Source organism: Ctenopharyngodon idella, chromosome 20 (genome assembly GCF_019924925.1).
Source record: "Ctenopharyngodon idella isolate HZGC_01 chromosome 20, HZGC01, whole genome shotgun sequence".
Classification (NCBI taxonomy): domain Eukaryota; kingdom Metazoa; phylum Chordata; class Actinopteri; order Cypriniformes; family Xenocyprididae; genus Ctenopharyngodon; species Ctenopharyngodon idella.
In genome coordinates, this window is record NC_067239.1 from 31,308,322 (window position 1) to 31,333,655 (window position 25,334).

Genomic DNA, 25,334 nt, shown 5'->3' on the forward strand with positions numbered 1-25,334 from the left:
ACATTATTATAATACAGTAAAAGCAGTGGCGCATTTGATTGTATTTCAGGTAAACACTAGATGGCGCTGTCTTTGTATTTAATTAGGCAAGGCTAGTTTAATTATTTCATGCACAATGGAAATAAGATTCTTACTGGCATAATACAAACAAAAATAGAAATATGTTAATTAAGTAAACGAAATTATAAAATAAATAGTTTCATTTAAAATGCATTAGTGACGATGAAATTTAAAGTATGTATGTAAGTTCTTAAAAGATAATGGAAGAACGCAACATGAATACTATAAAGTTATTGTTTCTTATTAGACTTTCTGAACACTATATTTGTTGTTTTACTTTTTTAAAAAACTCTCTTAAAATTAATGCCACTTGCTTTTAAAATTGTATCTAATGCAATGCCATTCAGACAAGAATGAGTATAAGAGATGTTTTTTTATATATATATATATATATATATATAAGATATTTTACAGTGTACTCGAGTATGATAGATAGAATTTTTTAAGATAATACAGTTCGAGACGCGCGCCGGCGTTCTAGAGTTGCCATGGTAACCTGCTCTTTTCAGCCTCCCCGCGCGCTCCTCCTGCGAGAAGCGCAAAATGACGTCAGGTTGTCGGTGGTGACGGAGACGCGGGCGGACAGCGCGTGCTCCAGATACTCGTTCATTCGCTTTTACTGCGGCGGCTGTGGCGGAGCCTCTATCACCATGACTGGCGTCCTGTGGATTACTTTCACTGCGTGTTAAAGCGGGAACAAGAGGCACCATGGCTGAGAGGTAAACATGACGCGCGCTCATCCGCATCACCCTTACAGTTTCGCTTGTGCAATGAAATGCGGTGATTTGGTGATCGCGATGGAGGTGACGGGCGCGAGACGATGGTCACCCATCGGCGGCATCATTTGCATCACTTAAATACGATGTGTGTTTGCCTGCCGGTTCAGCCCGGCTCGTGCATGACACCCTCCACACCCATGAGCCGGCGCTTAGGAGCTCCGAGCTGATCCCTGCACCGGTTCATTGTTGATTTTCTGTCATTCCTCCGTAAAGACGCGGACACGCACCTAGCGAACGCATCCCCCCGAGGCGCGCGCACGGTGGGGCGATGCAATGCGAGGACGCGCAGCATCCTATTTTAAGCAAAATGTCATGACAGGGATGCAGACACCTGCGGCACGCGACCCTCGATGCGTTATCCAGCGTCGCCCGTGCCCGCGAGTCTTGTGCTATTTAATTATTCATGGTTAGTGTTGAGGAAGTCAGCGATCCATGTGGAAATGTGAAGTGTCATTTTTATTGGAAACCTCCTTGTGTTTATCAAACAAAGCATTGGCCATGAAACGAATGCACCCTCTGCGTGTGTGTATGTGTGTAAATATATATATAACACTGTATATATGAAATATCACACCCATCTCGTTTTTTACCAATCAGAAAACGTATTCGATCTTAAACGCTGAACGCCTGTATTATTTTTCGTGTTTAGTCTGGTTCAGGAAGTAAAAATCCCAGTCATTTTCTCCACAGGGTAATTGATTTTTAACTATAACTTATAAAACTTTAAAGACAGATACTGTGAGCCAGTTGAAGCCATTAGCCCGCATAATTTAATTTAATTTTAAAATAACCTTGTTTAACAGCGGAATTCCTGGTGAAAAACGACATTATTCCATGATTTTGTGAAGAAATCTCCACCAATCGGAGCATCGCGACAAGCAAGTTGCGCCAAATTAGCTTTTTTAGCTCCACCCACTCCCATTAAACACTGCGAATTATGTAATCTAAATACTTCCGGTGTGGTGAGAAATCGAGTCCCCCCAGAAATCGGGTGATCCCATTGGTTCAACGGGCTTTTAATGGGTAATATTTTTAGCGCCTGATTATAATTCCTGCAAAATCACGTTATGATTTATATTGTTTAAAATGCATTATAATGACCATTAATGTCTTTTAAATTACATGATTCATATACTAGTATATAACTGAAGCTTTAGATTGTGAAATCAAGTTTTTTAGTTAGCTTATGTACTAGTATAGCATACATATACCCGATTAGCCTGCTAGCTTAGCTAGCTTATATTATATTAGGTGTTTTTTGCTTCCAATATCTGTTTCGAGTTTGTTTTATTATGCAATACATATGCATTCATGTTATATTTCAAGCATGTTGTTTATGCACTTAATGTAGTAAACTTTATACAATAGTGAAATATGTTATAATTAGTCAAGACGTCACGATAACAACTTCTGATTGGGCATTACCGCCTGGGTCTTAAAGGAGACCTGATTCCTTGGGGGGGGGGGACTCGATTTCTCGTGACACCAGAATCAACGCTGCTGAAAAAGTGGGCGGGAACTAATGCACTCTAGTGTCATCAGGTTGGCTCACATGTCTTTGGAGGGCGGGGCTTTGGAGAGAGGGCATTTGATTGGATGTAATTCAGTGGCGGAAGTTAGCGAATTGTTGAACAAATATGAATTGCGCATTTCAGAAAATGCACAAAATCAAGCTTGCATGCACATTTTGATGCATATTGAACTGTCCTCACAGGATGCACACAATAACATACAGCATGACGCTGTTGTTCAGTTCATGAACAAATGACTCTTTTATTTTGGTTCTTCTAAGTGAATCAAAAATATACTGCTCAACCAGTGTAGTACAATTCATGAACAAGTGACTCTTTTAAATCGGTTCTTTTTAGTGAATCAAAAAACGCAACCAGTCTAATCCAATTCCCGAACAAATGACTCTTTTAAATTGGTTCTTCTTAGTGAATCAAAAACATACAACGCAGCCAGTCTAGTCCAATTCATGAACAGATGACTCTTTTAAATATGGGTTTTGTTAAGTGAATCAAAAACATACTGCTCAACCAGTGTAGACCAATTCATGAACAAGCGACTCTTTTAAATTCGTTCTTTTTAGTGAATCAAAAACATACAGTGCAACCAGTCTTATCCAATTCATGAACAAATGACTCTTTTAAATATGTGTTTTGTTAAGTGAATCAGAAACATACTGCTCAACCAAAGTAGACCAATTCATGAACAAGCAACTCTTTTAAATCGGTTCTTTTTAATGAATCAAAAATATACTTCTCAACCGGTGTAGTCCAATTCCTAAACAAATGACTCTTTTAAATCAGTTCTTTTTAGTGAATCAAAAACATACAGTGCAACCAGTGTAATCCAATTCCCAAACAAATGACTCTTTTAAATTTGGTTCTTCTTAGTGAATCAAAAACATACAACGCAGCCAGTCTAGTCCAATTGCCGAACAAATGACTCTTTTAAATTTGGTTCTTCTTAGTAAATCAAAAACATACAGTGCAACCAGTGTAGTCTAATTCATGAACAAATGACTCTTGTGAGCCAGTCCTTTTAATATATCATTCAAAAGACTCATTAACTTAGGAGTCACTGTATGAATCAGGCTGACGAATCCTTCATTGATTGTGAACTTTAGTTATCATTACTTTGAGTGACGGAATATTTTACTAAAAACATCAATATTTATGTATAGAAGTAATAGTTCCAGAAAATGAAGAATCAAATGGAGAGCTTGTGAATTGTATTGAGAAATCCGTACAGATTCCCAGCCCTAGTGTGCCTCAGAGAGAGGCGTATGATGTTTCAGATTTGCTCTAGATGTGGAGGCAGGAAGAGGTTGGGTGTGTAAATGGATGAAACCACAGCCGGGTGGAGCGCAGGCGTGTTTCGTTCCGTCCTCGTCCTCGTTGAGTCAGACAGCACAGGCCCAAACGCTGGTGTTTACCCTGTGGTCAGTGTGAATGTCATTGTGTTGTGGCCGTGGCATTCAAAACACAGTGTGCACAGGTGCTGACACACACCTGCTAGCCTTCATCTCACAGCGTCAGCAGAGATATTTCAGTACTGTTTATTAAAGTGCCCCATTATGCTTTTTCGAATATTACCTTTCATGTAGTGTGTTATAGCTGTTTGTGAACGTAAAAAAGTTTTAAAGATCAAAGTGCACGACTAATAAAGTTATTTTCTCCTAAAAGAAAGAATCGATTCTGAACTACCGAAACGAGTCGTCACCAATTCCAGTCTTACAAACCTACATAACAATGTAACAAATTTGCATAATGCCAGCCTATGATCTTCATTGGCTGAACAGCGCCTCCTTTGCCCCGCCCTCAAACACTGTAGTTGTAGCTTGATTCGTGTTGTTGACATGTTGAGAAGATGCTGTTTTCAGTACTGAGAGGACGAGGACTTGAACTCGAATTGATACGGTAAAACTGACGCCATCTTTACTGTTCGTATGGCTGTGTATCAAGAACTGAGAAAGAGCTGAAATTCAGATGGTAATAGGAGTTTTGTTTCCGACACGCACTGTAAGCAGTCGACCAATCACAACAGACTGGGCCGTCTGACCAATCAGAGCAGAGCAGGCTCTCGGAAAGGAGGGGTTTAGAGAAACCGACTCTTTGAACGAATCGTTTATAGACTCTTTGTGAAATAAGGTGATGTTTAATGTATATTATGAGAAAATTGAAGTGTTTTTGACATTGGATGTATATCTGATAGCATGAGAGGGCCACTTAAATATTTTAAATTAGCTTTAATTTTTATATTTTCAGTTTTCGTTTTAATTTGAGTATTTTTAGGGTTTTCTTTTTGATTCACTAAAAAGAACTGATTTAAATTTTAATTTCAGTTTTAGTTGTTTAGTTTAGTTTTAGTTTTAGTTATTTTAGTTTAGTCCATGACCTTTTTATTTCAGTTAGTTGCCAATGCAGCATTTTTAATTTTCAGTTGTTTATGTGACCCCAAAACCAGTCATAAGGGTCAATTTTTTGAAATTGAGATTTACACATCATCTGAAAGCTGCATAAATAAATAACTATTTGAAAATCTGGAATCTGAGGATGCAAAAAAATCAAAATATTGAGAAAATCGCCTTTAAAGCTGTCCAAATGAAGTCCTTAGCAATGCATATCCATATTTTTGATATATTTACGGTAGGAAATTTACAAAATGTCTTCATGGAACATGATCTTTACTTAATATCCTAATGATTTTTGGCATAAAAGAAAAATCGATAATTTTGACCCATACACTGTATTGTTGGCTATTGCTACAAATATACCCGTGTGACTTATGGGAAAAAAAACAACCAATGTTTACTATTTGTAGTTAACAATAACAAACCCTCCATTTGATGCATATTGCACAAAAATTAGAAAGCAATTGCATAAATTGCAACTCCGTTCAGTTCTGAATTAATATGCAACTTCCAGAGGTAAAGATGCACAGGTTTGCCTCAAAAACGTTTGGAACACTGTTGGAATGAATGAGGAAGAGGAACCTGTTGACCCTCCAGCTTCATCACACACGAGGACCAATACGCTGTTGTCGGAAAAGCTGTTGTTGTGCTTCGGTCGCCACCGGCAGTCACACTATGAGATTTGAATCGATCTGCCCTGTTAAACATGCTTGACCGACCCATTACACAGTGTGTTTGAGCAGCACTACAGAAGGGGCACGTGGAGCGTTGCATTCTGGTCTAGCTGGTAAAGGAATCTTGCTAGATTCGGTGCATCAGAGTGACAGTGAATTTCACATTTTTTACCTACGAAGCTTTTGATTATATGAAGTTTTCGTTGTTCATTATAATTTAGATGATGTAAAGTGAGCTATCTGTCTTAAAACAGATCTGTCTCGTATAAAGCGGTGGTTTACCCAAGCATGTCACGGTAAAATGATGATAATAAGCGTAATTTTACAGATGACTTCTGGTCATCTGCCGCTGGTGCTTTGAAAGATTTCTCAGCAAGGTCAAATGAAGACACTCCATCACACTAATGATGTTTAAATAGACCGGCCCCTACATGCTCATTTGTAATGCATACTTATAGATTAGCATATAAGATATGAAACTAAATGAAAAATGAAAGCTACAAAACATTATTTAGAGAAGTAGGTAAGGTCAAGTGAACTAGATGTCTGTTATCCCAACTCAGGCGGTTTTTAGTTTATAGATTATGGGTAAATCTCACAATGTGTATATATATATATATTTAAATATTTATTTATTTATGTTGCGTAGTTGTGCTTGAAGTCAATTGTTTTATTTGTGATGATAATGCAATGAAACATGCCAAATTGTGCGGACATAATTTTTAGCCAGGCTGTCATACAAAGAAATTATGAACACATGCAAAAACAAGAGAACCAATGAAACATTAATAACTGATGTATGCTTTTTTTTTTTCACTTGATCTTTTTGGGTTTTATGCATTTTATTTTGCATAGTAAAATAAAACTTTTTTTGCCAAATAATTTTGTCAGATAAACACCTGAACCAAGTTTAGTGTTTTGTTTTTTACCCATATTTAAAATATTTAAAAAAAAAAAAATAAAATACTTTCCTCATATTTTGATAGTTTAATCATAAATGTAGGGTCATTAAAAAGAAATATCTATATAAATACGTAGATATTAAAAACAAATATATATATATATATTTGTTTTTAATATCTACGTATTTATATAGATATTTCTTAAAAAATATTTTCACTTTTTTGCATTACAGTAATGAGAATTTATATATATATTCTCATTACCCCAAATTCTCATTACTGTAATGCAAAGTGAAAATATTATATATATTATATATAAATAGCAAAGTATATTTGTAATTTTATGTAATTTTAGTAATTATTTTAATGAATTTAAGTTATGCTGATTTAATAAAAAAAATGTTTCCAGACAAAATGATTTTGTTTATTATTTGATTTCATTATTATTATTATTGCATTACAGCAATGAGAATTATATACATTAACCCCTCCCCCAAATTCTCATTACTGTAATTTAAAAAACAAAACAAAAACAAATGTGGAAAAATATATATATTATTTAAATAGTAAAATATATTTACAACTATACATCATTTTAGTATTTATTTTATTGAATTAAAGGGGTCATGAACTGCGTTGTTTTATTGTTTTATAATGTTTCCTGGGGTGCACTTATAATGTTAGTATGATTTTTACATCACAAATTGTCATAATTTAGAAATAAAAGGCATTTTTCCTGCCCTGATTTTTGCCTCTGATTTGAACGCTCTGTTTTAAGGGGCGTGTCTGCTGTGAGACTTCAGTGGAAACGCCCACTGTTGTGATTGGCTAACATCTTTGCATATGAAATAGCTAAGTATTACTCTCTCGAAAACTTTTAGCATGTTTTTACTATTACAGCTCTCAAGGTTAACTAATCGTGAAAAGTGCTGCATTACATTTAGATCTATGGCATTATATTTAGATTGCGGCATGAAAGGTTGCAGTGATAAACATTGTAGCTTGAGCTCATGAAAGCAGTGATCTCGTCAATTTCTGCACACTAACGAATGCTTTCATCGTAACTAACAGTGCAAACTCAATGTAACTAAGAGATTTGTTGAATAAAACAGGAGTTTTGGTGCGAGTCCAGAACTCAGTCACTGATAAACTCTCGCTGTTTGATTGACAGCTCCAGCGATTGTAAAGGGAGCGTTCTTTGATTTCTTTTTATATATAATTTAATCACCATACAGATTATTCTCATCTACTAAGAGAAACAGCGTGAAGTTGAGCGTTTAGTCACTGGTTTGATTTACTGACACACAGACAAAGAACATCTGACTGTACATGAATCATTAATATCAATACAAATAAATAAAGCTCAACTGAGACATTCACATTGTTGAAAATAAATAATCATATTCCTGCATTAGGATCCTTTGAAAGGTAATGTTATTTTAGTCCTGTATCGCTCTTCTCTCCTCCTCATCTCACTAACACACCAGTGGGCGGGGCTAATGTTGCAATGATGAAGTATGCGTTGATTTCTTCCGTGGAGGCGGAGTTTCACCTATTTATGACATTAGTCATTCGCTGGGTCTGGTGTCAATAAAAGCTTTTATTGGACTAACAAGGAAGTTTTCAGTTCGGAAACTTACAGGATATTCTTATAGTACGATGACCTTTTATATATCAAATGCTCAAGGAAAAATTGATTTCTCATTTCCACACAATCATTTTCTTTAGATTATTTCAGTCATGAGAATGTGATTATTATTATATTATTGCATTACGGTAATGACAATTTGGGGTTGAATGCACTTAATTTTCATAAAATATTATCACAAAATAGCTTAATGGTACTAAAATAGTTCTTTAAACAAAATATAAATTATAATTTTTTCTTTTGGTTTTGGGGTGAAATATTAACCCGTCTCTTCTTCATGAAATCGACCCATATATCGGTCAAGAGGTGAGGGCATCCACAGAGCGACAGCATGAATTAATTATTAATCCAGATTAATGCAGGAAACATGATGTCTGATGCCAGACTGAACCACGGGACGTTTTGGAAGGGAAAGTCTCAACATAAAAATGCGTGATGTAATTCGTCCAAGTGTCAGTAATTAATGTGCTCTTGATCTGACAGACGATACGGAGGCTGTAGTGACTTCAAATAAAACCCGAGGAGATAACGAGCCGCCTGATTATTATGACTCATGCAAAATATGCAGATTACAGCAAGAAAGATTGCAGATCAGCAGACAGACGCTCATGCCAGATTGTCCGTGTTAAGTAAAGAGTGTTGGAGAAAAACCAACCAGACTAATGATGCATTTGATGAAATAATGTGTATCGTGGAGAAAAAAAAAGCAGCTCAATTTCACCACAAATTAGAGAAAAGTGCAAAGTGGACTTGGTTCAATATCTGTACTTGTTAAATTGTTTTCGGTGTGCTCTGGAAAATGTGGAACTGAAATTTGAAGCAATTCAATCCTCTCGTTTTATGTTTTTCCCCCTCAAGCAAGAAAAGTTGCAAGCTCTTACATTCAAAGTCTTGTCACACAGATAAGCGCGAGATAGTCCGACTCGCACAGCTATAGACTCAAAGTGACAGTGATGGGAGAAGAGCAAAGAGTGCCAGACAGAGAAAGAGACGCCTGGAGAACGGATGAGACGGTGTGTGTATGTGAGTGGGAGACGCTGCAATTCCTCTGTGTTTGGCGTGTGTATCAGAGCGCCAAAGCAGCTGAAGCTTGGACCGCTGCTTGCCTTATTAGAATACCTGTGTGTGTGTGTGTGTGTGTGTGTGTGTGTGTGTGTGTGTGTGTGTGTGTGTCCTCACCGATCTACAGATGTGGAATATGGGGGTCATGGAATTGCAGAGGCTGTGGTTGCTAGGATACTGTTGCCGGGATGGCTTTGTCTGGTGGGGCGGATTGCTCTGATGCTGATGTCTATAGAACTAGCCTTAACTGTGAGGTCACACAACCCACACACACACTCCCACACACACAATCTGATGGGTTGCTATTTTTAGGAGCCACCTTGAGTGTGTGTGTGTGTGTGTGCTCGTTTAAGTGTTGATGGGAATTAGTGAGCAAACATTTCCGTCTTTGAATGTGTTGCATAAAACTTACTGTAATCGGCTGTACAGCTCAGCGTCATTTTAGTATTTATTTACTGTTATAGTATTTATTATTATTTTGAATTAGCTTTTATTTTTATACTGTCAGATTTCGTTTTAATTTAAGTTTTAGTAATTTTATGTGCTTTTGTCATTTTTATTAGTTTTTTTTATATTTCTATTTAGCTTTATTTTTGCTTTATATTTTAGTAATTTTATGTGCTTTTGTCATTTTTGTTTTAGTTTTTTAATATTTCTATTTAGCTTTATTTTCATTTTTTTATTTAATAATTTGATGTGCTTTTGTCATTTATATTAGTTTTTGATATTTCTGTTTATCTTTATTTTTGTTATATATTTTAGTAATTTTGTGTTTTTGTCATTTTTATTTGTTTTTTTTTTAAATATTTCTATTTAGCTTTATTTTAGTTTTACATTTTAGTACTTTTATGTATTTTGTCATTTTTATTTGTTTTTTAATATTTCTATTTAGCTTTATTTTAGTTTTTTATTTTAGTAATTTTATGTGCGTTTGTCATTTTTATTTTGGTTTATATATATATATATAATTTCTATTTAGCTTTGTTTTTGCTTTATATTTTATTTATTTTATTAGGTTTTTTCATTTTTTTTAAAATTTTTTTTAATATATCTATTTAGATTTATTTTTTATTTTAGTAATTTTATGTACTTTTGTCATTTTATTTGTTTTTTAAATATTTCTATTTAACTTTATTTATGCTTTATATTTTAGTAATTTTATGCGCTTTTGTCATTTTTATTTTCGTTTTTTTAAATATTTTTATTTATATTTATATTTTTTATTTTAGTAATTTTATGTACTTTTGTCATTTTTATTAGTTTTTTAATATTTCTATTTAGCTTTATTTTTGCTTTATATTTTAGTAATTTTGTGCTTTTGTCATTTTTAGTTTTTTAATATTTCTATTTAGATTTATTTTTGTTTTATATTTTAGTAATTTTATGTACTTTTGTCATTTTTATTAGTTTTTAAATATTTCTGTTTAGCTTTATTTTTTTTAAATGTGTTTTTTAATATTTATTTAGCTTTATTTTTTAGTTTCATATTTTAGTAATTTTATATGCTTTTGTCATTTATTTATTTATTTTTTAATATTTCTATTTAGCTTTATTTTTTTGTTTTAGTTTTAATTAATTAATTAATTAATTTATTTATTTAGTACTTCAGCTTTCAGTTAGTTGACAAATTTTCATTTACGTTTTTTATTTTTTTATCTGATATTTATATTTATATTTTATAGTTTTATTTCAATTGTCGAAAAGTTTAATAGTTTTAGTTGGAGTTAATGCACTACAGCTAGATGCATTAGTTTGTATGACACAATATTACAGAGAATAATCATATTATATTCATTAGTCATGCAAAATAGCGCTGTTCATATGAAGCACCCGTGAGACGCGACTCAATTGATTTCAGTTTGACATGAACATGACATTAACCAAAAATGTGATACATAAGCATAAAGACAACCTGCAAATATTGGGCAATTATTTTTGTACTTTTGAGTATTGAATGAAGTATAAGTATGTTTGTAATCTACATTTTGATAATGAGTTGTTGCAGTGCATTATGGGATTGCCTTCTTCACAAGGACACATGTGAATCTGTGTTAAAACTCGACTAAAATAAGGTTTAGAAGCAGCGTAATAGTGTTGCCTGCTGGGATCTTTGTGTCAAGAGCATCTCATTAGGAAGCTCGCTAACTTTCAGAAAGGCATGAAAGTTTCTTTGTGAAGGAGCGCCGCAGGATGTGTTTGCAGTTTTTATGCGTGTGTCTACATAATCAGCTCGTTTTTGAAAACCTGAAAGCAGAGAGAGTGTGATTCACTTAAACACGCGCTTATGAAATGAATTATTTTGTGGAAATAAGAGGCTCAATCAGGATGGATTTTAGTCAACGATTTCACACTAACACACACACACACACACCTTCCCTTCATGTTTCGCACATTGACACTTCCATCGTTTTCCAGATGCATTTCAAGGTCAGATCACTCAAAATGTTGGATTTCCTTTCATATTTTGGTGTGTGTGTGTGTGTGTGTGTGTGTGTTTGAAATAATGGAGCAGGTGGTTTGTTTGAGATGTGTGAATCCATGAGCAGGGGGAAGGGTGTTAACGTCTCTATAGGCCGTGTGTGTGTGTGTGTGTGTGTGTGTGTGTGAATGACAGAAGGTTCCAGGGAGTCTGTGGGGGAATAATTTTACAATGCTTGGAATGTTCGGAATTCTGTACGTAGTGAACCATAAGAAATCAGTATGTGTGTGTGTGTGTGTGTGTGTGTGTGCAGGACTGCAGACCATGATTTCTTGACCAATAAGACTGACCCAAAAACCCAAATAGCCCAAAATTTCCAGACCTCTAAAATGAGTCACGGATACAGTTGCCCCGCGGTTCAATAAAACATAGATGACGTTATAGCTCTGTTCTGAAACAAACAGATACCTTGTAAGGCAGCATCCAAACTACATGTAGGCCCATTTATTTGAACCACTCCTTATTGGCAGAATGTTTGTATATATATATATATATATATATAATGTATACACCGATCAGGCATAACATTATGAGCACCTTCCTAATATTGTGTTGGTCCACATTTAAAGCCCTGACCCGTCGAGGCATGGACTCCTCTAGACCCCTGAAGGTGTGCTGTGGTATCTGACACCAAGATGTTAGCAGCAGATCCTTTAAGTCCTGTAAGTTGCGAGGTGGAGCCTCCATGGATCGGACTTGTTTGTTCAGCACATCCCACAGATGCTCGATTGGATTGAGATCTGGGGAATTTGGAGGCCAAGTCAACACCTCAAACTCGTTGTTGTGCTCCTCAAACCATTCCTGAACCATTTTTGCTTTGTGTCAGGAGCATTATCCTGCTGAAAGAGGCCACAGCCACCAGGGAATACCGTTTCCATGAAAGGGTGTACATGGTCTGCAGCAATGCTTAGGTAGGTGGTACGTGTCAAAGTAACATCCACATGGATGGCAGGACCCAAGGTTTCCCAGCAGAACATTGCTCAAAGCATCATACTGCTTCCGCCGGCTTGCCTTCTTCCCATAGTGCATCCTGGTGCCATGTGTTCCCCAGGTAAGAGACGCAGACGCACCCGGCCATCCACGTGGTGTAAAAGAAAACGTGATTCATCAGACCAGGCCACCGTCTTCCATTGCTCCGTGGTCCAGTTCTGATGCTCACGTGTCCACTGTTGGCGCTTTCGGCGGTGGACAGGGGTCAGCATGGGCACCCTGACTGGTCTGTGTCTATGCAGCTCCATACGCAACAAACTGTGATGCACTGTGTATTCTGACACCTTTCTATCAGAACCAGCATTAACTTCTTGAGCAATTTGAGCTTCAGTAGCTCGTCTGTTGGATCGGGACATGGGCCAGATATCAATGAGCCTTGTCCGCTCATGACCCTGTCATCGGTTCACCACTGTTCCTTCCTCGGACCACTTTTGATAGATACTGACCACTGCAGACCGGGAACACCCCACAAGAGCTGCAGTTTTGGAGATGCTCTGACCCAGTCATCTAGCCATCACAATTTGGCCCTTGTCAAACTCACTCAAATCCTTACGCTTGCCCATTTTTCCTGCTTCTAACACATCAACTTTGAGGACAAAATGTTCACTTGCTGCCTAATATATCCCACCCACTAACAGGTGCCGTGATGAAGAGACAGATAGATAGATATTCATAGATATTTATAGATAGGTAGGTAGATAGATAGATAACTCGTGTTTGTTCTTCAGGCATGAAAGATTCCTCAAATCATGTAAGTGCTGCTCACCAGTTTAATTGCACCAGGGTAACGCAAGTCATTTGAATATTTATTAATTCATGTCAAATTCACAGTAATTATCACATCATCATTCCCTGATAACCTGCACTTTCCGTGTTCTGTTCTCACAAAATCCGTCATTGTAAATGTAGAGTCTAGACATCCAAAACAGCTGTATGGCTAATGAATCTTTGCAAAATGTCACGTATGCCAAAAATGGCTTGTGGCCTTTAAAGATATTTCTCGAAGCGCTGTCAGGAAAAGACAACCGGAGGACAGACACTCTGTGAGAAATACAGGAATGGAAGAGCCATTTGTACATCAGGACGTGGAATATACAATCAGACAACTGTAGCGTGTGTGTGCGCATGTGTGTTTAATATATATAGCAGCTTTAACATTCAGAATATGATCGAAATGCTTATTTGGACAGTTGTATTTTTCGGACAGATGCTCAAAGCAGGAGCCCCTTGATAAGCGCTATTTTCAGACCTCAAATGGCACGTTTGCAGCCAGACAATTCAAACATTTGTCTCCAGTCCAACACATGAGAGTTTAACTAGGCATTGCATGTGTTGTTTCGCTGTGTGGACATTTCTCTATGATTTCATATCAGGCACACTAGGATTTACTTTGAAACAATTTGCACTCAGAAATTGCTAGTAGAATGATTTAAAGGTGCAATATGTAAGAATTTTGCAGTAAAATATCCAAAAACCACTAGGCCAGTGTTGTATGTTTTGATCACTTGAGTACTTACAATATCCCATATGTTTCCAACTATTTGTAAATCGTGAGAAAACTGCAATTTTAACCAAGGCTCCGGGACGTGTGAGGAGTCGCCTGTCAATTGCGTCATACCCGCGTTACCCTCGGTTTCCGGTTTTATTTTGTAGAAACCATGGAAACGCCAAAGACGCTTTAATATATTACATGTTTTAATAGACAAGGGAACAACTGTTTTGATATTTATAGACAGAAAACTAATTATTGTTATATAGCTCAACACGTTTAGTCTTATTGTTTAAATCTAATTTTCTTGATTTTTTGCGAGTACCATGCTTTACCATGCCTCAGAGAAAAACACTATTTTGTCATAATCAGATGCAGCTTTATTTTTAGTAACAGTTATACAGAATTTTCTCCATCATACAATGTTTTAAAATTAATTGCATGCCATTTATCAACACAAGCCATCCAGCATTTAATATGATATTCTAAAATCGATCTAGTTTACTGCAGTGTGTAACAGTGTCTCACAGCAGCCGCCGAGCGAACGCACAGAGTAACGTTATAACATCATTTTCAACACACTCAAATGTATCTAATATGATAAACAGAGCTGTGTTACCTCATACTCATGACCGGAAAAGTGGAAGCAGCGCCAGCGACTGTGTCATAATAAAAGTCCCGCTGCTCGTGAGGCGTGTGTTGCGCAATCGCTCCAGCGTCCTCGTTCAGCTCCCACAACACTCAGTCCTGCTCTGCTTCATACTACAATAACGTTTATAATCGCATCCATGAACATGATTTCTGCCCGAGTCCTATCCCTATTCTTTTGCACCGGCTGTGAGGTGAAGACCACATGTCCCAAGATTCCGCTCTCAAACTTGGCATCATCAAACTACACCTTTGTTTTGAATAGGCCTCTAGCGACCTCTAGCGGACAGAAAATTTTACATATTGCACCTTTAAAAGCATTTGCGTGAATAAGAACGTGATCATATAATGTAACGCTAGCCAAATTATGACAGAAAAAACAGATGCTGTGTTAATTGTGTTAAATATTATTAATGCGTTAAAAAATTAATCGCATGCGTTAACATGCTAATTTTGACAGCACTACTTAAGACATAACCTACTGTGAATACTTGTCGAGACCGGTATTTTCACATAATTTTGTGTGTATGTGTTTGTTTAAGAAACTCGTATTTGAAACTCGCTCGAGTACTGAATTAAGTTCTCTTTCGCATCTTCGCACTTGAATGGTTTAAAATCGCTTGAATGTTTAAATTGGCAAGACAAAACACATGCAAATTTTAAACTTTCACTCTATGATGGTTAAACTTTGCAATTTATCCTCGAATCACATGCGTGCCGCACCGCATTTGTACAGATCACAGATCAACTACGATCCGTTTGACCCCTATGTAGGGGTAAAAAGAAGTTGGAAATAACTTTTCATTGGTTTACTGTTAGCGAACATCTCAACATCTCAATTCTGCTGAGAGTGGACTATTTCTAATCAAATGTAAGTGAATGAGACATTGATCATGTGACTCTTGGTATAGACAATATTGAAGCATCGGTGCACAAGATGAACATTTGTCTTAGTTGTTAGGGTGTCTGCAGACCAATGCAATGCCAAGATGGAGAAATAACATGTGAAATCAGAATAGCTGATAAAAATGAGCCTCCCTCAGGACTTTGGGTGTTTCTCGGGCCGTGGTGAATCCTCCTGTCAATCATGCCTGCAGTTGCTAAGGGCTGCGCGGTGCTGGAGCCGTCAGACAGCCAATGGCCTGCATGTTTGTGTGGGATTACTTGAAAGTGAATCAGTAATCCCACAGGATGCAGTGAGAAATAATTAACATGTACATTTCCAGAAAATTTTGTTACAGTATTGTCCAAATCTCAGCGGACAGATTATTTGGGGTGTGTAAAAGCAAAGTCATGGGAGAATGAGATCAGCTGTATTTTCTGTTCACCTGCAACTGATCTTTGAATTCGCTAATGCACTGACAATTTGCATGGAGTCAGTGCTAAAAGTTTGCTATAGTTAATATTACACAATAGACCACAAAGTCTAAGTCACATCAGAGAAGGAGCGAGTAACAAAAATTACATTAGATGCAAGATTATAATGGCTTTGTGATTTGTGTAAATCGTTAACCCAAAGAATGAGAGCAATAGTAAAAGTGATTGACTTAGCAAACACAACTAATAAAACTTAGTTACACAGCAATGTAATTTTAGGACAGATGATGTAATGGACAGATAATAATGTCCACCTCAGTAAAAGCAAACAAACTTCGAACAAAAACAAGCCAAAATGAAGTCCTTTGGAGTTTGTTTCTGGGGTTCGAAACTGCTTTCCAATGCGAACTTTCCAGAAAAGGCTGAAAAACACTTTCGAACTACCATTAGTCTGTGGTGATGATGTAATAGGTGGGTGTGGTTCTGAAACTCTTTGACATGGAAATCTTTTTTGGCTCATTTCTTCTGTTCAGTCCATCAAGGTCAGACACGAGTAAAAACATGTACATATAGGAGAGCTGCTTTATATTAAGAATTGAAGTTGTAATAAAGTGGTAAATTTTTGTTGTGTTTATTTTGTTATTGAGAGGAAAGCGCGCCGCACATATTTATATATTTATCTAAACGTTGCTCTCAGCAGTGTGGACGGCGTCTGGATGTTCATTAACAGTATATCGCTGCAAAGATATTTCCAACTTCTTTGTACTTCTAAGCAAAGACTGAAAAAGAACTTCGCCGTGAGTATATCAGGGTCTTGAATCACGTTCAGTCTCCTGTATGTTACGTGTGCGAGTACGAGCAATAAGTTGCTGGCTGCAGTTCACTTAACGGCCACCGGTGTCGCTAATAACAAGGTTTTCTGAATTCCGCATATAGCTAGCTCCTTCAAATGAAAATAAATATCATGTGTTCAGACATTTGTACCCCATTTTATGTGTATATGTTTTTGTGATACATTTTAATGATCGCAAAAAAGACACAATTCGCTGAAACTAAATGAGCTCGAAATTCAAAAAAAAAAAAAAGATGTACGTAATCCAATGACAACTTCTGTGGTAATCTCCAAAACATGGAACAGTTATTGGCTGAACCTGATAATAATATTAAAATGGCCATATTAAAATATTGACTGATTAATCAGCCTTACAGTCACCAGTTCACACTTACTTTAGTCTTTCTAATATGCTAAAAGACTGATATTTCGGTCAGTATATGCTTTCGCTTTTCATTGTGTCAGTTCCTAACTGCACTTTCAAAGCAAATATTCTGTTTATGAGTCATGTTAATTCTGAGTAAATATATATTTATGCACATACAGTCGGCCAGCCATTATTGCAAAACAAACCCTTTACAAAGTGAATTAATTAAGACCCTTCCTGATGATCCTTCTGTGGTTTATTTTGAGATAATGATTGACTGCATGTGCATTATCCATATATCATGAATATCAGTACTAGCACTATATAGCACCATTGTTTTACCAGATATCTCCACCAGCCACTGAAAGACCTGTAACGGTCGACCTCTAAATGTGTTTCTGTTGTATATGCGCTATAATTCAGATTCAGTCTGTTCACTGTCAGTCACACACGCGGATCAAGAATCTGTCCGTTTTCTCCAGGTTTCTCAGCTTGTGTGAAGGTCAGGGTGAATGTAGAGCTACTGCGACACATATCTGAGGAATCTGAGGCGGTGAGAGAAGTTTTATTAGGATAAATGATGATCAGTAGGTCGAGGTGTCAGATTATGTCTGTGGAAGAGAGCTGAGAGAAACGGTCCACTCGCAATAACACATAATTCTCATTTTGACCTTCAATAAGCATAAACTACACAGTAAACAATGATTTTTCATAGCAATAACAATAATAATTAAATTAAAGGTTATACAATTAATTAAATTAAACTAAATACACCAGTTATTGTTTTTTTTTGGTTATATATATTTTTTCTTTAATTTACAGGAAATAAAATTGTATTAATAAGCACAAACTACACTGTAAAAAATGCTTTTTCAAAGTTGTTAAAACAAAGATTATTGGAGTACATTTTACAATAAAATACTATTTCAGTCTTTAATGTAAATTTTTTTTAGATTATAGTAATAATAATAATATTAATTAAATTAATATTAAAATTATAAAAATATACAATTAATTAAATGAAAATAAATACACCTGTCTATACCAAAGTTATTGTTTTTGTTATATTTTTATTGTTTTGTTTTGCTTTTCCTTTGATTTGCAGGAAATTAAAATTTAACAAATAAGCACAAACTACTCTGTAAAAATGATTTAGTTAAAACAAAGATTTTTGGAGCACATTCAACAATAAAATACTTTTCAAAAGTAGTTTAAAAATGTCAAAATTCAATGCGTTACTTGCCATTTCTTTGTAATTATTTTTGAGTCAAAAAATTGTTTTAAAGTAAATTCTACACCACATTTTTAGTGTAATATTTAGTTTCATTCAGTTTAGTCCCAGATAATATTTAATTTGACCTCCTGAGGGGGGTGAACAAGATTTTCAGAAGGTTTATTAGCACCTCCTTTCAGAACCATTTTCTGTTAATTATTATTTTTTCATTAATTTTGGTGGTATTTTGCGACCCTCTTCTCTGTGAAGTTCAGCTCACCGTTCAGTTCTGGATTCTCTTTGATCTTGATCTATAAATAGATTTTACTTCATGAGTTTGGGACAGTGATTGCTCCATTAATTCTGTTTGAAATGAGATGTCAGTGTCCGTTCTTCTAATTGACTTTTATGGCGGTGGCAGGCCTGATTGACTCATCACTCTCTTCCTCTGCTGCCCGCTTTCTTTTATCCTGTCTTCTTCACCTTTATCACTGGCTGAACATAAACGGAAAACACACTCACAGAAACACATGTGCCCTGCTGCAGAGGGGCTTTAAGCCCAAATGTGCAAACGTTGCTACAAGGTTACTAGGGAATTCTGGGTAGTTGCTAGAATGCTACCAAGTGGTTTCTAAGGTATTCTGGGCAGAGTTTAGGGCGTTGCTATGTGGTCAGTAAGGTATTCTGGGTAGTTTCTAGGGTGTTAGGGTTAATTCTGGGTCATTGCTATGAGGGTACTTGTGAATTCTGGGTAGGTTTTATAGGGTGTTGCTATGCGCTTACCAAGGTATTCTGGATGGTTGCTAGAATGTTGCTACATGGTCACAAGGGAATTCTGGGTCGTTGCTAGGACGTTGCTACAAAGTTACTAGGGAATTTGGTTCTAGGAAGTTGCTATGCAGTTACTAAAGTGTTTGGATTGGTGCTTACATGTTCCTATGCAGTTACTAGGGAATTCTGGTTGTTGGAATGTTGCCAAGTGGTTACTAAGGTATTCTGGGTGGTTTCTAAGGCGTTGCTATGTGGTCACTAAGGTATTCTTGGTGGTTGTTAGAATGCTGCTATACAATTATAAGGGAATTCTAAGTCATTACTAGTGAATTCTGGGTAGTTTTTATACGGTGTTGTTATGTGGTTGCTAAGGTATTCTGGGTGGTTGCTAGAGTGTTGCTACAAGGTTACTAGGGAATTCTGGGTAGTTTCTAGGGCAATGCTACAAGGCAGTTATAGGGAATTCTGGGTGGTTGCTAGAATGTTGCTAAGTGGTTACTAAGGTATTCTGGGTTGTTTCTAGGGTGTTGCTATGTGGTCACTAAGGTATTCTGGGTGGTTGCTGGTATGTTGCTATGAGTTGACTGGAGAAATTTAGTTGCTTGCTAGGACATTGCTATGCAGTTGCTAGGGAGTTCTGGGAGGTTGCTAGAATGTTGCCAAGTGGTTACTTGGGAATTCTAGGTAGTTTCTAGGGTGTTGCTATGTGGTCACTAAGGTATTCTGGGATTCTAGGACATTGATTTCTGGTTGTTTTTTATGAGGTAACTAGGAAATTCTTGGTGCTTGCAGTTAATAAAATATTCTAGGTGGTTGCTAGAATGTTGTTAAGTGGTTACTATGGGATTCTGGTTAGTTTCTAGGGTGTTTCTATGAGGTTACTGGGGTATTCTGAGAGGTTGCTATGCAGCTACTAGGGATTTCTGTGTGGGTGCTTGGAAATTGCTTTGAGGTAACTAAGGAATTATAGGTGCTTGCTAGGACGTTGCAATGCAGTTGCTAGAATATTCTAAGTGGTTGCTAGAATGTTGCTAGGTGGTTACTAGGGAATTTTGGGTAGTTTCTAGGGTGTTTCTCTGCGGTTCCTGTGGTAGTCTGGGAGGTTGCTAGGAGGCTGTTACTAGGGATTTCTGGGTGGGTGCTTGGATGCTGCTTTGAGGTTACTAGAGAATACTGGGTGGTTGCTAGGATGTTGCTATGTTGTTACTAGGATATTCTGGGTGGGTGCTAGGGCATTGCTATGTTGTTACTGAGTGGCTGCTACAACTCTGCTGTATGATTTCTATGATATTTTAGATTGTTGCTAGGGTGTTAGTAGGGATTTCTGAGTGGGTGCTTAGATGTTGCTTTGAGGTTACTAGGGAAATTTTGGATTGTTGCTACGGTGTTGCTATTCAGTTCCCAGGGTATTCTGGGTGGTGGCTAGGATGTTGTTACTAGGATATTCTGGGTGGATGCTAGGGCCCTGCTCTGTGGTTACTAGGGATTACTGGGTGGCTGCTACAATGTTGCTGTATGGTTTCTAGGATTTTCTAGATTGTTGCTAGGAAGCTGCTATGCAGTTAGTAGGGATTTCTGGGTGGTTGCTAGGGCATTATTAGGTGCTTGCAAGGCGGTTGCTCACAAATGTCATTCATGTCTGTAGCACAAGCATTTAATGCTTAGTGTGAGCGGTCAGTTTAAATCCATAACCATGAGTATGAGCTGAGGTGATGCTCGACTCAAGCGAACACCATTAATAACAGTGTGCAGTCTTTAAAATGAGGTTTGCGGCCAAGGTGAAGAACATGGAGAATTATGGGTGTAATACCAGCATCCGTCTCACTTCACTGAGGATCTCTCTCTCTCTCTGTTTCATTTTCTCCGAATTCTGCCTGTTCTTTCTCTCATTTTCTGTGAAGAGCAACAGTCGGGTTGCAGAGAAGTAAAAATCCCTTGTATCCTACACAGAGAAATTGATTTTTAGCGATACTGTATAAACCTTTGAAGGTTTGCTACGAGGCTCTTAAGTGATGATTTATGAGTCTGTAGAAGCCTGAAGACACAAGTCAGTGTTTAACTCTTTCTCCTGTTATCAGATAAACTCTCATTGTCATTTGCGGAGCATTTTCATCACATTAAATCCCTGTGCTCTGGTTTATCTGTAGAGATGAAGGACAGATGAAGATATCTCTATATATAGAATCGGTGAGAGAGGTAAAGGCCAGGTCACAGAAAGAATAATGGATAAAAAGGAGCTGGAGAGGTTAATAGACTGATGAGAAGATGGTCACCATGTGACCTTTGACCTTCTGCACTGCAAAAAATAATGTTCTTCCTCTGTATTTTTGTGTTGTTTTCCCAGTACAAATATCTAAACATACTAAAATCAATATTTACTTGATTTAACGCATTAACAGTTAAAAAATAGTGACGTTAAAGCAAGCTCTATTTGACCCTATGAATCACCCGTAGTTTAAGACAAGGTTGCCAGGTCCGCGGTTTTTTTCCTACACCAAACAGTATTTGTAGCGCGAATTCTATCCAATAATCGCAAAGAGCTTTGTGTTTTGTTACTTCTGAGAAGTAAGAAAGTCTCATCTTTCAAATTCTGTCCATTTTATCACGAAAGTCAAACAATAAATGGCTTTTTGGCGCTCTTAAATGTGACGTGACGGATCGCCGTGGCGCCTCAGTCTTTGGTTCAAATGGCAGCGCGAGTTTTTTCTTCCACTTTAATAAGTAGTATCTCGGAAAACACGCATGAATATCAGAAGGTATGTTGAAAGATACAGTACAACTTTCCGAAATTAGTATCATATGTCTCATGTAATCGCTTAATCAGTGTTTCAACCGCGGAAAGATGTCAGTAAAACAGCTTGTGAACAACGTTGCATTTACCTCAGGAAAGTTATCCGATGTTTATAGTTCGTTAGTTAGCTATAAAAACACTAGAGAGGAGCTTATTTACTGTTAATTATATACGTATGCTTGAATAAATTTGTCATGAAGACAAGTTGCTTATGAAAACTACCTTATGTGCAACTGAATAAACATTTCAGTTTTTGATTGTAATTATTATATATGAAAATAAACAGCAGTTGAATATAATACCTCTGTTGTTAATTTTAACATCTAATATTATAGTGCACTAAATGAGAGGGTTTCCTGTATAATTTGCAGTATTATTTGGGAGAGATTTTTTTCCTGTATCAGCATCTGCAAATATTCTGAATAATAATTGGCTATTGGAGAAATTTTGTATTCGTGCATCTCTAAGTCTTGTTTAATGAAAAATGTATAAAAATTAAGTGACTTCATGCTTAAGAAATATTTGCCAAAGGGGTAAGAAAAATAATATTTATTCCCATAATATTTTTTTTCCTGACCCCATCTGCAGATATTTTTTTTCTCGTCTTAAGTTTAAACTCGCTTAATTTTGTACGTTTTTTTTTTTTTTTTTTTTTCAGACAAGACTTAATATCTCTCATTTTGCTTCTCAAGTAAATATCTTGATTTAAAGGCACAATATGTTATTTTTGGCCGCTAGAGGTCGCTTATTCAAAACAAAGGCGTAGCTTTTCATGGGAATCATGGGAGGTGTTGTCTTCGCGTCTACAGCTGGTCGAAAGAATCCGGCAGGGCTCAGACAGAAATCATATTCATGGATGAACTAATATATTAAAGATTTATTAACATTACTGTAGTATGAAGCAGGGTGTGGCTGAAAGCCGTTGGAGCAAAACGAGGCCGCTGGAGCGATTGCTAATGAGAGACGAGCGCGACACACGTCTCGAGAGCAGCGGGACTTTTATTATGCCGCAGACGACTGCTTCCGCTTCTTCTGGTCAAGCATATGTTGAGTAAAGCAGCGCTGTTTTATCATATTAGATACATTTGTGTGTTGAAAGTTGTTATAATGCTACTCTGCATTCGCTCGGCGGCTGCTATGAGACACTTGTTTCACACTTCAGTGAGCTAGATCGATATTAGGCATGGTAAAACATGGTACTCGCGGTAAATCAAGAAAATGAGATTTAAACAATAAGACTTACTGTGTTGAGCTATATAACATGATTAGTTTTCTGTCTATGAATGTATCCAAACAGTTGCTCACCTGTCTAATAAAAACACATAAAGGATCTTTGGTGTTTCCATGATTTCTACAAAATAAAAGCAGCAATCGAGGGTAACGCGGGTACGATGTCATTGATAGACGACGCATGGACACGGTCCGTGTTCTGGTTAAAATTGCTTATTTCTCTGGATTTAAAACATTCTTGGAAACATTTGTAATAATGTAAGTACACAAGTCAACAAAATATATAACACTGTTCTAGCGGTTTTTGGATATTTGAATCCAAAAATCTTACATATTGTGCCTTTAAGAATTTTTAGATACTTGTGCTGAAAAACAAGACAAAATACTGAGGAAGATCATTTTTGCAGTGTGTCTCAGGAAGACAATAATGCAGCTGCATCTGGACTGAAGGATAAAGTGTCATTTTTGAGAATGCAAAACATTTTTATGCTCTTTTGAAATAAGTGTACTCATACGGCACATTTCTGATATAAATAATTGTGTTATTTGTCACAGTTGAAGGTGCTGCATTATATACATTGGCTCTGCGATTTCACCTGCTGCATTTTGTGGTCGTCTTGACCGCTCGGTGAATGGCGGCAGCGTGTTTGAGTGACAGCTTTAAATCCTGCTGCATGATTAGTGGCACCTTGTAAAGGGCGTCTTTGTAAAGCGCGGTCAGTAATTGCTGCAGATGGAGGCTGTTAACGGCACTGCAGCAGAAAGCCTGTCAATCAATAGCAGTGCATCTGCTCGACTCCACCCGTAAGATCACATTCATCAAACATTACATTGAGAGGGTTTAAACAATTACTAATGTTACCTTTTAATAAACTCCAGGCTACACTGTATAAACGTCTTCTTAAGTATTTTTGTCTTGTTTTCCAGCACAAATATCTGAACATTCTTAAATCAAGATACATTTACTTGAGAAGCAAAACGACATAAGATTATTAAGTTTCGTTTTCTGAAAAATGAAGTGAGTTAATGCTTTAAAACAAGAGCAAATATTTGTCAGTGGGGTCGGAAAAAATAAGCTTAATTCAAAGGGAAAACGATCTTCAATAGATCATGTGTCCCACAATGCAATGTGCTTAACTAGACGTTACACTTCCACTGTGATGATTGAGGTCATATTCATATATCTCTTTCTTGATCATTTAATTGGCAAAACTTTTAAACCAAAAATTGGATTAAAAATTCAAACACTATTCAAAATTTGGGGTTCGTAAAATTCTTTAAATGTTTTTGAAAGAAGTCTCTTCTGCTCACCAAGGCTGCATTTATTTGATTAAAAAGTACAGTAAAAATTGTGAAATAGTATTCCAATTTAAAATTGTAAATTTTATGTGAATATACAGTAATATGTAATTTATTCCTGTGATCAAAGCTGAATTTTCAGCATCATTACTCCAGTCTTCAGTGTCACATGATCCTTCAGAAATCATTCTAATATGCTGATTTGCTGCTCAAGAATCATTTCTGATTATTATCAGTGCTGAAAACAGTCATATTTTTGTGGAAAACATGATACATTTTATTTACAAGTAATTACAAGTAACGCGAGTTCCATAATCAGATTGCGTTTTTAAGTTACTAGTAAAGTAATTTTAAATTACTTTAAGTTACTTCAAATAAGTAATGCAAGTTACTTTGTTTTCCCATTTATAGGGAAAGTTCTCCTGCGCAGTGTGAACGTTGTTTATTGTAGTTGTAAACTAAGGGTACGTTTACATGACAACGGTGTACTAAAAACGGAAACGTTTTTACTTTGTGTTTTGTGAAACGATCCCCGTTCACACGGATCAGTGAAAACAACTAAAAACGCTGTATTCTGCTGCCAGGCCAGTAGATGGCAGTCACTTTTTAAAGAAACACTACGCGCCTAAAGACTGAACACGTAATACGTATGCGCACGACGGACCGCGTTTTCACAAATTCACGTTTTTGTAGTTTACATGGTAAGGCTATTGTTTGTCAAAAATTTGCACTTTGAAACCCATTTTCAAAAGCTTGCGTTTTCACGCCCCCAAAATGCAGTTGTCGTGTAAATGAACTGCCAAAACGCATAAAAAGTTTTCCATTTTTAGTTGAAAACAGTGTCCTAAATGTGAGCATGCATTT

At 36.5% G+C, this 25,334-nt stretch overlaps 1 protein-coding gene across 1 annotated transcript in view; it reads left to right on the forward strand.

Annotated features, from left to right (window-relative positions):
• Positions 1-600: 600 nt before the first annotated feature.
• The window catches only part of arhgap39 (Rho GTPase activating protein 39), a 57,028-nt gene continuing 32,294 nt past the window's right edge, over positions 601-25,334 (forward strand). The window contains exon 1 of the mRNA XM_051875514.1: positions 601-779. Coding sequence (XP_051731474.1) covers positions 769-779 — 11 coding nt within the window. The 5' untranslated portion in view covers positions 601-768. The remainder of the gene's footprint in view (positions 780-25,334) is intronic.